The sequence below is a fragment of the Ursus maritimus genome, unplaced genomic scaffold (genome assembly GCF_017311325.1).
Source record: "Ursus maritimus isolate PB19 unplaced genomic scaffold, ASM1731132v1 scaffold_22, whole genome shotgun sequence".
Taxonomy (NCBI): Eukaryota; Metazoa; Chordata; class Mammalia; order Carnivora; family Ursidae; genus Ursus; species Ursus maritimus.
In genome coordinates, this window is record NW_024424675.1 from 47,088,847 (window position 1) to 47,104,286 (window position 15,440).

Below are 15,440 nucleotides of genomic sequence, written 5' to 3' on the forward strand. Positions count from 1 at the left end.
GCCCCCATTACGTAGGTGCCTCTACAGCCCGCTGCTTGAACGGGTCCCACAAGCAGGAATGCCTTGGCTCTGGTCAAAAAGCGGGAAGGTGCGCTGTGTGCAGCACCGCTGCGCAGCTGACCCTGCAGGGGCACCCCCAATGCTGCCCTGCGCGACAAGCAGGGGCCCGCGGGCAGCGGTACTTTCTAATGAACACCTCCAGAGCTCACAAGACCTGCTAGTTTCGGACAGAGCCTGTCTGTTTTCTCCCAAGGAATACAACGCCGTTTGTTTCTGCTGGTGTGATTCCGTTAGAACCACCGTCCCGGAATCTGGCGGGATGGGGCCTCCACTCCTCCATCAGGAGGGCTTTGTCTGCAACTTTGCCCCGGACACGGAGCGGGGAGTTTAGAGGCCGGGCAGTTGTGAGGGGAAAGCAGCTGGAACAAGCAGTGTGACCCTGGGCAGGCTGTCTGTAAAATGGGGGGGGGGGGAGGATCACAGGAGGCCTCCCAGATCAGAAGCTGAACTGGGAGAACCCCGATGAGGATCTTTAAAGGAAGAAAAACCAGCAGCAATGTCTCTGCAAGGTGAGATGAACTCCCGGGCCCGGCGTCAGGTGGGTGCGTGTAGGGATAATGGGTACAAGGACAGGGACCTGGGTCAATTATCTAAATCCAGGTACAAAGAAGTGTATGCTACACGGGGCGTTGGTGCAGACGTGCTCTCCTCAGTCCTTCTGTCCTTGTGCAGAGGTCCTCAGACCGAGAAGTTCAAGTACTTTACCTCCTCTGCTATGATGAAGTCCTAGCTCTGCTGCCCTCAGGAGACTGAGCGCAGCGCTGGGAGTCCTGTACAACAGTGCTCATTACGCCTCCCTTCCAGAACGGACCCTGCTACGGAGGCAGCGCTGGGAGTTCAGGGAAAAAACTCAACTTCAGAACAAACCAGTGTTTTAATCAGTGGGAAGCATGAGAACTGTATTTCCTTTCTGGATGCTTTCATCTCGTAAGTCTCTAAAGGAATCCATCCAATAAAAAAGCCAGACAAGGCAGTGCCTGCCACAGATTTCGACAGAAAAGCAGTTGAAGAGTAAAGCAGTTGTGCCTACATAGGCTGATAGGGTAATCATCACACACAGTGTGTAACAGAGGAGAAGGGGGCCTCCCCTCACCACCAGCAAGCTCAAGGCTCCAGTCTGTTGCATTACCCCTGGCCTGGGGGCCCTCAGGAGCAGGGCTCTGCCTGTAGGTGTACAGGCTATAATTGACGAGATTTGTTTCCAAAATGAAAAGTACTTAAAAAGCGAAAGAGACCGCTTAAACTCAGGTCTAACGGTGGCTTTCTGGATTTGTGCAGAACAGAAGTACTGTATAAATTAATTCCTCCTCTCAAATGGCTCATGAAACCAAAGTGCTGACGGTGAGCAAGAGCATTCGGAGGAAAAGCCAACAAGAGTCACAGAGACTGAGCCATCAGAGATTTCAAAAGTACACCCAGAGTTTTATTCTCAACTTCCCCATCAATACACATAAATTACCTTTCCAACACCACAACTATTTTTGAGTTCCAAATCCAACCAGCTGAGGCTAAAATGTAAGAGATTCAAAGAGAAGGAACATCTCCCAAATCTGTCTATGGAGGTGGGAGGCCAGGGTGTTGCCTGTTACGGATGTACAGAGAAATTAAGAATTTGGGGGTCTGTCAGACATACAAAAGTTCCTCTCGTGCCAACAGAAAGCAGGCATTTGAAGAATATAAGAATTTTAAAGTAAAAAAAACAAAAAACAAAATTTTACACGTGTTTTAAAAAAAGAAAATGTGGATATCAATTGGAAAAATCTCTTCATTCAGCACTTCTGCCACACAATCAGACACCTGATCATGGTCATATGGCTGCATGTGTGGCAGAGGGGGCAGGAATCCTCAGAGTGTATACAGACGTAACTACGCACATTAAGTAGTGTATATGTTTGTGCACGTATGTGTGTGTGCTATCTACATGCTTTCATTTTTAATAATAAAAAAAAAAAGGCCAAATCTCAAGCCAACATGGGTATATCAACTTCTTGACCAGTTAGGTCTGAAGAGTATAGTCAAATTCTGTATGAAATGGTGCCTGAACAGCGCCTTGACGGGCAAACTATGTAACCGCCCCTCAGGCGTGCGGCCTGTGCTCTGCTGGTGTGCAGCAGGCAAGACTGCGTGGCCCCCACAGCCCACCCATCTCAGGAAGCACCACGCTGCACACAGTCTATACCATCACAACTGGAGTTACAGAATCAGGAAATACCTACTCTTGCTTTTCCCCACGCAAAGAAATTTAGAACCAGTGCTTTCTGATTTAATGGTAGTCTTGAAAGAGAAATACAATCAAGCGAGGAGGGAGAGGGAGGGACCACACCAAAAACCCCATTAAACATGCTTGACTGGGTCTCAGAATTCAGCTAAGACACATGTCACCTGAATGTGTGCAGCAGAACTAAACAATCACAACATTCTTCCTGATGCTCTCAACATCTTCATGAAGACACAGAACACACGGAGAAAAGCTAAAGCTATGGCAGGTGACCTCTTGGTGCTGACCGCCTTGTGTGCCAATGACCGAGCAGCAACAACCGATCAGTTTATGCATTATCCGGAAGAATCAGGCTTGTTTTAGGCAAATCTCTTTGGAAGCAGGGGCTCCAGTGCATGGGGCCTTGATTTTATGCTTCTGGGTTTTGAGAATAAGATAAAAGCATCTTGAAATGCTGTTCTGTAAAACATGGCCTGGGGCCTGCTTATTGAGCAGTCTAGGATTTGAGTAAAGGGAGCACTGTGTGTTTTATTCCTAAAATACTTTCCCCTTTTTAAAAATGCTTTAAAGCTCTTTTAAGACTAGTAAACATTTAACGCTTCTCTGTGAAGAACTGCTCATCTATTAAAACAAAACTCTTCACCGGGGCTTGGAGAACAGTGGAGTCTCTGGCCACCTGGCAGCTCCCCCTCCACAGACCTGCCTCTTTCCTATCAACCTGGTCACTGCCCCATGCGGTGACCAAAGTGGCCCACATCCTTCGTGCCCCCCACATCCCCAGCAGCATGGGGTGTTCAGGGCTCTGGCCCAGGCTGCCTTCTACCTTCCTTCCATACACTGTCCACACGGGACCTCATGCCCTCCTGGCTGTGCTTACCTTTACCTCTGTCCAGATCTGGGTCCATCCACTCACTTGATGGACCCCTAACATCTCCACTTGTGTCTCAAATGCACCGCAAACCTAACGTATGCAAAATGAGCTCTTGACTTCTGAGCCTCTCCTCCAATCAGGCCTTTCCCTGGTGTCCCTATTGGGCGCTGGTCCCACCCTGTAAACCCAAACACACCAGCCGGAAGTCTGGAGATTCTCCCTCCCCCACAGCCACCAAATCCTGTTGCTTTAGTGTCTAATGAGATCCGACTTCACCTGCTGCCTGCTCTCCACAACCGCTGCTTCTCAAAGTGTTAAACACACATCTGTGTCCCCCTCACCCTATTCACCTCTCAACTCACTGCCATCTAACGGTTTCCATTCCCGCTGTGTCCCTGAGCTCCTTGCTCTGTCACCAACACCTGTCAAGTATGACTATGGGGTGGCTCTGCTGCACTTGACACTGCGCGTCTACATCTTCTAAAACTGCCCACCCCGTGGCTTCCGCCGAGCCTGCTAAACCCCCTGGTCCCTGTCAAGCCTCTCTGCTGACTTAATGAACAACCTCTCTGGATAATAGCCATTTATTGGCATCCTTCTGGATTCTGGACTCTCTGCTCCTCCTCTCTACAGTCTTTCTCTAAATATGTTTATCAAATGTCACACGGTGTCACCGTAAAAGCTTCACCTGCAGCCCTCGTCACTCCCTTGAGCTTTCGCCGTGTCCCACAGGCACCAGCAATTCCCCATCTCTCCTCCCCCTCAGCCCACTGCTCGGCAGAATGGCTCTTCCTCGGCTGGTGTCACCACCATCAACCTCATCAACCAGGCTACACATCCCAGCACCATTCAATCCATGAGCTCAATCACCGCGAATATTCTCTCCTTTGTCCACTTCTGCTGAAACTGCTCATAATTAAGGTCCTCATCACCGCTCACTCGTTTACTCCTTCCCATTCTCAACAGATACCGACGCAACTCAGTTCTACGGCGCACTAGAGATCTCAGCTTCTGCGAAATCCACACGTTTGTGGTATCAGGCCTCAGTGACAAAAAATGCTGTGCTAAATGCTCCAAAAGGATCGTTTAGGATACAAGAAGCACTCCATTCCGCTTTGTTGAGGGAAAGCCTCCACTGGGAGAAGTGAGCCCAGGCAGAGCCCGGTGAGACGGGGAACCTCGTGGGCTCCGCAGGACTGCTGGAGTGGGGGAGGGAAGGGGCCGGGGTGGGGAGGCTTTCTGGCTGTGCTCACTTCGCACAGGCCATCAGGACGTCTCCGAAGGCTGTGAAGAGGACAGGCGCAAGGCGAGGTCACCCTGCCCGCTCAGTGGGCTTCAGAAGAACACTGTCAGGACCCCTGGGAGGGGCAATCCCAGACCCGGAGAGGGTGGCCTCCATGTTCGGGGGAGGAGGAGGGGTGCGAACGATAAAAGCAGCCAGCGTCTACCTAGAAATAAGGACGAGGAATCTGCCGGCCGCTGGGGGGAGGGGCCGTGCACCTGTGACCCACAGGACGGAGAAGGCACCGCGGAAGTTTTTTTGGGCCGGAATATTCTATCTCCTTAGACCTTTGGCTTGTGTACCTTTGGAAAGACTTAAACATCCTCACCCCCCCACACACACTATAGAGCTGACAGCTGAACGGTACATAGGATTAAGTCGTTGCAAAGGGTGTCATTATGGACACGCAGTACCTACCCGTCTGAGGCCGATTTGTGTCAGAACTTTGGACCCGCAGGCTCAGCTCTCGCCTGGGAAAGAGCCACAACCAGTCCTGGTCGTCACACCCACCCGCCGAATCTCACTGCTCTCCGCGGAAGTCCGACCCCACTCTCGCGGTCTTCAGTTCACGTGGGAGCAACCCCACGACACCACCGAACCCCGACTTTTAATTCGGGATGACGTCGGACTTGCTTCCCGACGCCTCGCTCCCGCACCCCGGGAACGCCGACCCGGCGCTCTGCTGCACTCCTGCCCCCGCGTCCGCCCGGCCGCCGTCGCACGCGCGCCCGCAGCCCCGGCCCGACCTGGAGCGGCCGGCGGACTACCGCACGCCGGGCGGCAGGCTCCCCGAGGGCAGGCCCGTTTCTGTTGACTCATCAGGCGGCGAGCACTCCTCGCAGCCCGCCTCAAACGACGGTACGGAGGGCTCCCGCCGGGGCGCGCCCGGACGCCTCCTCCCAGGCCCGCGCGAAGGCAGGCGCCGGGTGGGGAGGGACTCCCCCCCGCCTCGGGGCGGCGCGCAGCACCGGCGCCTCCCCCCCCCCCGCCCTCCGAGCTCACACAAATGACGGAAAGGAAGCTGGGACCTTCGCCCCCGACTCAGTCTAGATGTCGCCATCGCGGCGCGAAGTTCCCCCACAACGACACCTCGACGGCGGCCATCTTGCCCAGGGTCGGCCGACGGCTTTTGACTCTCGCGCCAACCCGTAGAGCGAGGGCGCCGCGAGTGGAGTTCTGCGCAAGGACGGAAGCTGGAGTCCCGCGCTTCCGGGAGGCCGCCGCGCCCCGCCCCCCTCGCGGGAGCTCTTGATTGGCTACCGGCTCCTGAGCCTGCGCTCTCGCGATCTCGCGGGAGGTGCCTGAAGGGGCGGCCGTCGGTGCGTCTGCCCTCCCGTTCCCCGCCCCCGCCCCCGCCTCCGCCGCGGCTCTCGCCTCCGCCTCCCGTCCCCCGCGCCTCACCGCCCTCCCCGCTCCGCCCGGCCCCCCCGAGCGACTGCGGATCCCGCGCAGCGCGGGAGGCGGGATCCGCACGGTAAGATGGCCGCGGCGGACCCAGGCGGCCGGGCCGAGCTTCCCCGCGGGAGCGCGGCGAGCCGGGGTGGGGCTGGGCGGGGGCCCGGTGGAGGCCGGGGAGGAGCCCGGGAAGGAGCGCGAGGAGGGGGCCGCGGAGGGGCCCGGGAGGGGGCTGGCGCTGGGGGTCTGACGCGGTGCGGGGTCTGAGCAGGTGGCAGAACCGGGGCCTTCTGGGTTTGCGCGTCAGACCGCCCGTTTCCTCCTGGCCAGGGTCGACTCCTGAGCCCAGAGCGCCTGGGCGTTGTAATCCGGTGTTCTTCAAGGGAGAGGGTTTGAAGCGAAGGCTCCGACGTTCAGAAGTGGTCGCCCACCGGAGCAGTGATAATTCCGTGAAACACGGCACTTGTGCTCCTGTGAAGAGAACATTTTTATGACAACCGCGTCGGAGCGGACGCTGAACTGGTGAGGACCTACACCGCTGCTGGGAAAGCAAGTGATGCTCGCCGCCAGATTTGGGAGGTTTGCTTATGTCTGTTGAGCATTTAAGTGCTGAGTTGTTCTGCACGAAGTAGAACGGGTCGTTGCTTTCAAAAGTGCTCTCGCTGCCGGCAGTGGACCTGTTGTGATGGTGGATTGCTGTGGGGAAACCGAGGGAGACGTGCCTTGTTTACCCTAGGTTAGCTTGACTTGTCTAGGAACAGGAGTGTGGTCTGAGTGAAGTCTGCACTTGCCTGAAGCAACAAGACATGGGCATTTGTGGGAAGAATAACATCTCTCGGTCTGTCACCTGCTGGCTTCCTCTTTTGCTGCTGGGTGTCTGTTGTCTCCCTTCGAGCAGTTGAGGGCTTTGTCTTGTGTCCTTGCTTCCCTACCCATGCTCTCTCTTCTGGGCGATCTTGGCCCAACTCTGGGCCTTCAGTATCCCTGTTTGGTGGATGTCTCCCTAATTAATGTTTCCAGCGCTGAGCTGGGGACCTGTAATCCAGGTGCCTCCTTGACTTCTCCAGCTGCGTGTCTGAGAGTCAGCCCAAACTTGCCCTACTCCTCAAACCTGTTCCTCTGTTGGATCCTTCCTCTTCGACGGTGGGCCCATCCTCCGAGGTCTCAAGCTTGAAAGCTTTGGTTGGCCTCAAGGGCTCCCGTTTTGCTTGTTTGTTTTTGTTTTTATCCCTCTACGTTCATTCCAGCACCGAGGCTGTTGACTTAACATCCACAGAACTTCACCTGCTGTGTCTCTGACTTTCCTGGCACTGCTCTCGTTGGGTGACTCCTTGCTGGCTTTCCTGCTCGGCGCTCGCCACCCCACTTCCACCGTTGAAGTTTCTAATTTAGAGAAGCAATTTCACTTGTACTTTCCTGGCATGAAGTACTATCCGCAGCGTAGAGCTTACTTGTGAAGAATGGGAAGTAGTGGGTAGTGGGGGACTCACCACCGTATCTTGAGAGCCCAACTGGTGCTCACAGGGGCTGCACCTGTCCGCCCTGCCTTCCCATGGTAACCACCTCCTGAGGATTATGTCTTTACTTAAAACAAAAGCACGCTGCACGTTCTAATTTATTGCTGCTACTTCTGTTCTTTACAAAACTCTGCCACACTCGGGCCTCTGCTGCAACTCACTTTATTCATCCCGCTGGTTCGTAAGAGTCGTCCGTGCCGCCGTGCTCGTATTTTAACTGTTTCAGTAAATTCTCTTATGTGACTGCATGATCTTAATTCTTTCTCAGCAATTCTAAAATCCAAATAGCTCTGAAAACCAAAAGTTTGTGTTTTATTTTGTGGGTTTTTTTAAACTATTTGATAGCAAAAATCTGATGTGGTAAAAGCTTTTAAGTTCTATTTCACTCAGTGTGGGTACTCAGAGTTTTCCCCAAAGAAGTAATGTTTAACGTGAGGATGTCATGTGATGTAGGTAAGCTGTGCCATGAAGGCTTTATATAGTCTGCAAAATTTTTAATTCTGAAACATACCTGCCCAAGGGTTTTGGGCCTGGGATTGTGGTTCTGTGAACCCCAGTCTGTCCATGCTGCTATTGAATGAACATCTGGGTTGGGGGGCTCCCACGTTTTTGCCGTTTTGAGCAGTGTCTCTGTGAGTGGGCTTGTGCATGTCTGGTGCTCAGGGGTGAGTGTTGAGAGTCTCGGTCTTGTGGTAGGATTGCTGTGCTATGAGGAGCACGTGTCAGCTCTGCAGAGAGGGCCGAATAACAGGAGCAGTTCCAGTCTGCCCTGACAGCCGCGTGGGAGACTTCAGCGGGGCTCCCCGTCTTTGTTGACACTCGGTATTGTCAGACCTTAGTGTTGCTCGGTCTGGTGAGCGTCTGGCGTCAGACTTCTCGTGGCATTGTGTCAGAGGGCGTGCTCCTTAGCTCCTGCCCCTCGCGGCTGCCCTTTGTGCCTAGAAGAGAATTGATCTAAACTCCTCCCTCCCTGGAAGGCCTTACTCACTATGACACGCCCCACCTCTTGACCTGCAGTTCGGAGGCTCTTGGCTCTTCCTTGCACACGTCCTGTCTCCTAACATCCAAGCTTTCTTTCTGGTCACTAAGCTGCCTTTGGCGTCAGGCCTTTTGCACTCGCTGTTCTCCAGATTTAAAGGATCTTCCCACTCTCTCTTCATCCCGCGTCGCTGTGTTTTCCTCTGAAACGATCATAGTTGTCACAGAATTCTTAAAAGTTCTTTCTTCTTTTTAACTGAGGTAGCGTCAAGACCCAGTGTTCAGTGAGTTTCTTGTGTGCAGTGTCAGGATTTGACAACTGTCTGGGTGGCGCTGTGCTCACAAGCGTAGCTGCCCTCTGTCACCGTCCAGCCCTGTTGCAGTGCCAGAGTGTATTTCCTACCCTGTACCTTTCATTCCCATGATCTTCACTAATCTGTGAAATATTTTTTTCTTGTAGAAATAAGTCAGAATGAGTTATGCAGAGAAACCCGATGAAATCACGAAAGATGAGTGGATGGAGAAACTTAATAACCTGCATGTGCAGCGGGCGGACATGAACCGCCTCATCATGAACTACCTGGTCACGGGTAAGGCTCACAGCAAGGGTGCTGCTTGTTGAACGTGACGTGGCCTCTTTGTAGACGCAATCACAATTCTACCGTCAGAGTTCCTCAGTGAAGTTGTTGTGTTGGGCATTGTAAAAAACACCATGCTAATTTAATAAATTCGGGGATTACCATGTACACCTGCTGCTTGGATGTTGAGGAAACTGTGGGCTCACTACGAGGCAGGAGCGGTCAGGCCCCTGCGGGCTGTGAAGGCATAGCCAGTGTGTCCAGATGCGCCTGGAGCACACCTGCAGCTTCCCCGCATCTGGGCCTGGGGCGCAGCCCTCTTCAAGGAGCCCGTGATGTACTGGGCTTCATGGCATTCATTTTCATCCCTAGCTGGTAGGTGAGCACTTTTTTGGATGGGATGGGAAAGAGTGAAATACATTCTTTTCGTTTTCTTCATGGGGTGTAACTAGTAAGTCACAGAGACGTTAATACCAAACCCCTAAGAAAGTGCAGGTCGTGTCGAAGGTTATTTATCTGAGGTGAATGGGCTTTCTAGTGATAAAAGTGCTTTCCGTTCGTGTCTTGCGAGCTTCCGAGCACTGAAGCTGGCTGTCATTTTCAGAGGGCTTTAAGGAAGCAGCAGAGAAGTTTCGGATGGAATCTGGGATTGAACCGAGTGTGGATCTAGAAACACTTGATGAGCGGATCAAGATCCGTGAGATGATCCTAAAGGGCCAGATCCAGGAAGCGATTGCGCTGATCAACAGTCTCCACCCCGAGCTCCTGGACACAAACCGGTATCTTTACTTCCACCTGCAAGTGAGTTTCTGTGGAGAGGTCGCTGCTTTGTGGATGCTTCGTATGGTTACACGTGGTGATTTTAGGAGTCACAAGGCTGATTTGCATTAATAGAGTTTTGGTTTAGTTTGCATGGGGGAGGGGTTTCAGTTAGCTGCTGTCTTTCATAGTTCAGAAGCTGTTTTTTGTTTTAAAAATGCTAATTTAGGGGCACCTGGGTTGCTCAGTCGGTTAGGCACCCGACCCTTGATTTCAGCTCAGGACACGACCTCGGGGTTGTGAGGTTGGGCTCTGCTTGCTTCTCTCTTCCTCTGCCCCTCTCCTCGTTTGTGTGTTTTCTGTCTCTCTCTCAAATAAATTAAAAAAAAAAAACGCTATTTTAGTAATTCACGGATGCTAGGAGGTTGTCCTTTGAGTAGAAGCTAGTGCCGTGCCACCGGGCTTTGCGTGCCTGGGCATGGTGTGTAAGCCTGTCTGCCTTTGCCGGTGACCAGCAACAGCACCTCATAGAGCTGATCCGTCAGCGTGAGACCGAGGCGGCACTGGAGTTCGCGCAGACCCAGCTGGCGGAGCAAGGCGAGGAGAGCAGGGAGTGCCTGACGGAGATGGAGCGCACCCTAGCCCTGCTGGCCTTTGATAACCCCGAGGAGTCACCTTTTGGAGACCTTCTTCATATGATGCAGAGGCAGAAGGTACGACCGCTGAGGGGGTCCTCCTTCCCCTCTGTGGGCGTGTGACACTCGGTCACAACAGCATCGATTCTTCCCTGATGTGTAATCTTTCACTGTGTGAAGCCTGGAACGGAGCGTTGTGACTTATATGATATTCAGACCTCTTTGTCAGCTTCTTCTGTATCTTGATCTTTCTCTTTGTTTGGAGACTCTTAGAAACAGGTGTCCTAAACATTTTTATTTCAAATCCCATATTTGCATATGAACCTGTTCACATCCTTGCTGGTACTTGTGCGCTGTAGTCCCTGTGACAGCCTGTGACTCCCCCAGAGGCAGTGCCCTTTCCTACTGAGGAAATGTCGCTCTGCAGGCCTGCTGCAGGTGTCCCTCGAGGCTGGTTCCAATGGAACTCGGGTCACCCCCACCCTGGTCTTCTCTCTCTTCAGCCCCCTGAGCCTGGCTCGTGGCATTTCACTGCTCTCCAGGCCAGATGTAATCATTGCTGACCAAACTACGTGCTCCTTCTGGGCGAGGAGTGCTGGTGACGGGCTTCACGTTCGTTTAAATCAATACGAAGCTTGTCACGTAAAAACGGCTTCCGAGAAGTATAAGGAGCACGTGATAACAGACCTCTTGCTGGTGCGGCGCGTGGTGGTTTTTATCGATGTGTTTATTTTCTAGGTGTGGAGCGAGGTGAACCAGGCTGTCCTAGATTATGAAAATCGTGAGTCAACACCCAAGCTGGCAAAATTACTGAAACTCCTCCTTTGGGCTCAGAATGAGCTGGACCAGAAGAAAGTAAAATATCCCAAAATGACAGACCTCAGCAAAGGTGTGATCGAGGAGCCCAAGTAGAGTCTGTGCCGCCCCGCACTTCCCCGGCACCGACTCCTCAGAGCAGCTGTCTGTGACTGAGAGATTGTTACTGCAGTAGAGAACTCTCTCCTCCCCCGTTTGTTTTTTGTTTTTTGTTTTTTACCTGGCATCTTTTTTAAAGGGAAAAATGGCCCTTTTAAGCGCTGGAAAACTTGCAGTGAATGACGCTGTCTCTTTGGAAGTATGGTGCAGACTCTGCTCGCGGGGCGCGTTCTGAAGGTGTGGACGGGCCACGGGGCGCTCCTGCAGCGCTCCTGCTGTTTGGCTCCTGGAGGATCGCACCCGTCACGGAGTGCTCGGTTACGAGGGAATATTGTTAAACTGAGGCCTTCCCCACTCAAATCTACGAAAAGCACTGATCATTATTTTGCTGTTAGCTTGTAGGCAGAACGTATGTTTTCTCAGATCTCCTAAGACTCGTCAGGCCTTTGTGCAAAAGTTTTTTTCTTACCTGTTGGTTTTTGTTTTTGTTTTTTCATAGGAAAGACTATATAAATTTGTAAATCCTAATTCGAAGACTTATGTGAGGGCATTGAGTTTGATTTGTTTTTCCTTTTGGTCTGGGTTGTGTGGCTTTTGGGGAGATGTGTGCGTGAGGGGTGGGGCTGTGTGTTTTTTAATTTTTTAAATATATATTTTGGTGCTGGTTGTGGTGAGAGACTTTCCTAGTGGATCAATGAACCTTCTCTTCTAGGCAGTTTTGTTGAAAATAAAGGTTTCTCTTTGATCTCAAGAATGACCAAAATGGCCTCTAAAAAGTTTCAATCATCTCAAACAAGCCTTTTGCTTTTGGGGCTTACGTCCTGGTGGTGATGTGGCCGTGGCATCAGCTCGTCCCTGCGGCCGGAGGGCCACTTTGCCCGGTGTGGTCCGTGTGCTTGGGAGCAGACGCGGCAGGGAGGGAGCGCCCGTGCTGCCCGGTGTGCCTTGGCCTCAGGCTTCCCTGGCTGGGAGCACGTGCTTGCCTCCGGAGCAGGTCGGTGTGTGCTCACTGTCTCGTGGTGTTTGTGAGTTTCCAGACGTCCCGATTCTGCGCTCTCCCACCCGATTCTGCACTCTCCCAAGTTCCGCCACCAGTGCAGGTGCTGGGACAGCGGTGCCCTTGTGACTTGGAGTGCGAAGACGTGTGTGGACTCACTGCAGGGGCTCTGGGTGTGGGTTCCGTAGGGCGATCGTTACAGAGCCGAGTCTCGTGGAGGTGGTGGGGATGGTGCCCACGAGCGCACGTCCTCTGGTGGGAGCTTGCAGCTCCTGCGGCGGCTAACACTCTGTCCTCCCTGGTGGATCCCGGTGCCGGGACAGGGTCCGGCACTGGGGCTTCGTGGAGGGAGATGCCAACGGCAGGTGAATTGCAGGGAGCATGTTCCCGTGTCAGGCGAGGTTAGGCAGGCTTGTGGCTACTCCCGTAGGTCAGGTGGTGTGTGTCTGCTTGCTGGGGCCCGGTCCCCCGCATGCCTGCAGACCTGGGTGTCGTCGTGAAGTGCTGTCGTGTCAGTTCTGCTCCCTGTCTGCTTTCCACCTGCACTCTGAGAGCAGGGTTTTCTCCAGCGGGCAGGAGCCTTGGGCAGGGTCGGCTGCCCTGGGTGCTCACCGATGCGGAGGCAAAGCGGCATGGGTTCTGGGCGCTGTCCTGGCCTCTGACTGCCCTTCTGCTGCCCTTGAGGTTTTGTGAGGGTGAAGGGGGGGGGTCTTCTTCTTGACGCCCGAGAGCGGACGTGTTTCTGCACTGGCCGTCTCAGCAGTCCTCGCCAAGTGTGACCTTTCTTTGGGGCCATTTCCTCTGAGGCTTGAGGGTAATAAGTTAGAGCAGAAGGTTTTAATCTTCGGGTAATTAATTGTCACGCAAAGTAGAAACTGGAGGAGAAATAGCAGCAGAGAGGTGTGGGTAAACCTACACACTTGGAAAGCACCCAAGTTCAGCATGTTTCTAATCAGCTTTTATCAGTCGTGTATGTAAGATCATTTACGTGCATAATTAATATATAATCACCCTGACACGTTCTTCACCTTAGAGGGTGTGAGATGCGTAGTGATGGGAAGTTCTGTATGCGGGAGCCACCCGTGAACCATCAGGGCCCAGGCGGGGTTTGTCATGCGCAGGAAGTGCTAGGGAGCAGCTGTCGGACGGAGTGCTGGTGTGTGTTCACCTGTTGGGGCCGTGAGCGACGTCCGTGAGCGACGTCACGAGTGGGCGCTGCCGCCAGTGCGAGCCAGTTGTGGTGCGATGGGGACCCTCAGCTGTGCTCCTGTTGTCCTCGCTCCTGTCTGCGGCCCGGGTTTGCTCCTGCACTGTCCCTCGTTGGGGACCTCCCGACAGGAGTGCTTTTACGGACTTCTCCTGGTCGCCACCGTTTTGCAGTCCCCGTGTCTTCAGCAGGCAAACTAAATTAAGCCATTTGAGATAATGAACATTAAGTATAATTTGATATTTTTGGTTTCCTTTGGATCTTGCCGTTGTGTTTATTAAAACGTAATGTTTTACATAGTTTATTCTTTTTACGTTTTCTTGTGGAAAGTGCCTTGAAATAAATAAAATTTGAGAATATTCTGGTACTCTATGTTCCTGATATCATGAAGTTGTGTGAGGAATAACTTCTAGTTTGGAAGCTTTATGAGGCATAGGGATTATTGCAAATCCAGTGAGAGCTAATATATTTTGCCATTTGAATTAAGGTTTCCAGATTCTAGAAAAGGCAAATGTGTTTTGGGACTGGTTTTTGAGACAGACTGAAGACTGTGTGTGTGAGGCCTCGGGGACAAGGAGGTGGCCCTTCCCTGCAGTCAGGATGCCTCCCGAGGACAGTCTCTGTTAGGCAGTGTGAAGTGTGTCTCCTTGGACAGTGTTAGTTTGGGGGAGGGGTGGAGCCGGGGGTTCAGAAAGAACCGTACACATTTTGTGTTAAAGACAGTGGTGTCTTTGGGGTAATGGGGCAGGACCCACTTCTGGGAGTTACCGTGGAGTCCCAGCATGAACAGGAAGCCAGCCCAAAACCATCAGGCCGGCTTGCCTGCCAGCCAGAGACTCCGAGCCATGCACGTAGGACAGAAGCCCTATGGGGCGGCACTTTGATATGTTGTTACTCTAACACCACGCACTTCGTTTTTACAGCGGGTATGTTTCCATTTCAGAAATGTGTTGCCTTTTCAAACTTAAGAGTAAATGGTATTGTCCGCGTCGGTCATGTGATTTTCGTGCCCAGCTGCGGCCCGCCACGAGCCTCTGTGTACCCCAGTTCCGAGTCCATTTTGCTCCTGAGGGCGTGTGTGCCCGCCACAGCATCTTCTGGAAAACGCAGAGTAGGTTGCTTTTGCTGCTTGTTTTTAATTTCGTAGTAAAACTTTAGTTTTTCTCAGAGGGCTTATCTGGAAGGTCTTCTGTATTTTTCCCCGTAAAGATATTTTAATAAGAATAAAGAATTCAATACAATACACATTCCGTTGGAAGTCCGTCTGTGAGAACTGGTGGAAGGAAACTTTGGTCTCGTGCATCTTTATGCTCTGCTGGCTGTTCGTTCCCTCTCACCAGCGCCGTCTGAGATCTGCTATCTCTTCTCTGGAGCTGCGGCCCTGAACTTTCATTTTTGTGAAGGAAATAGATTGGGGCCACCTACCGCATGATTTTAACCTGAAAAGTTATGTTTTTTAATACTTATGAATATTTCCAGACATTCAAAGTAGAGGGACTGCTGCAGTGAGCGCCTGGGGCCCTTCTCCCCGTAGGGCTTGTGCCACGGCCAGCTGGGGCCGTTAGCGCCTCGTGTCAAAGGCACTTGTGGGACACTTGACAGAAACTTGGAGTGACAGCTTTCCAGTGCCTTCTCGTGAGTGCAGAAGTGAGGGTGCGTCATGCTGGAGCAGCGACATCTCCAGCTGTAGGCCCCATGGGCTTATGGACATTGGAGAGGGGAAAGGAGGCCTCCCCTGTCACTCTGCCCCAGGTGGCGATGAAATCTAAGCCCTCTTCCTGCCATCGTGTCCCTCCTTGTAAGGGGCAGTGCACTGGTTCCTGGTGATGGCTCCACGCAGAGCCCTGGGCACGTGGGTTTGCACTCAACACCATCTGAGGTGTTTAGCTTGGACTGCAGTCCCTGGCGTGAGGTCTGCCTGTCTTGGATGTTGTGCCTTAATTCCGAGATGCCATTGAGGGGCTTTTCCGTCCCCGTCGTGATTTACTTCGTGGATGTAAAGACAGGGCTTGAGTGGGCCTTTGGCGT

At 52.8% G+C, this 15,440-nt stretch overlaps 1 protein-coding gene across 4 annotated transcripts; it reads left to right on the forward strand.

Moving 5' to 3' along the window:
• Positions 1 to 5,698: 5,698 nt before the first annotated feature.
• GID8 (GID complex subunit 8 homolog) lies at positions 5,699 to 14,655 on the forward strand. Of its 4 annotated transcripts, none has more exons than XM_040638576.1 (6): positions 5,699 to 5,750; positions 6,157 to 6,348; positions 8,782 to 8,911; positions 9,504 to 9,700; positions 10,174 to 10,371; positions 11,032 to 14,655. In XM_040638576.1, exons 3-6 carry the CDS (start codon positions 8,794 to 8,796, stop codon positions 11,203 to 11,205), a joined length of 687 nt encoding a protein of 228 aa, XP_040494510.1. In that variant the 5' UTR covers positions 5,699 to 5,750; positions 6,157 to 6,348; positions 8,782 to 8,793; the 3' UTR covers positions 11,206 to 14,655. The 4 variants fall into 4 exon arrangements, with proteins under 4 accessions (XP_040494510.1, XP_040494511.1, XP_040494508.1 ...); XM_040638577.1 differs by lacking the exon at positions 5,699 to 5,750 and adding an exon at positions 5,757 to 5,905 and having other exon boundaries at positions 6,157 to 6,405; XM_040638574.1 differs by lacking the exon at positions 5,699 to 5,750 and adding an exon at positions 5,757 to 5,905.
• Positions 14,656 to 15,440: the final 785 nt, after the last annotated feature.

Excerpts from the sequence above, each read along its gene's own strand:
- GID8 (XM_040638576.1), top strand. The coding sequence starts at position 8,794 with ATGAGTTATGCAGAGAAACCCGATGAAATCACGAAAGATGAGTGGATG. Across the intron at positions 9,701-10,173 it reads ATCTTTACTTCCACCTGCAA|CAACAGCACCTCATAGAGCT; the intron begins GTGAGTTTCTGT and ends GCCGGTGACCAG. Across the intron at positions 10,372-11,031 it reads ATATGATGCAGAGGCAGAAG|GTGTGGAGCGAGGTGAACCA; the intron begins GTACGACCGCTG and ends TTTATTTTCTAG.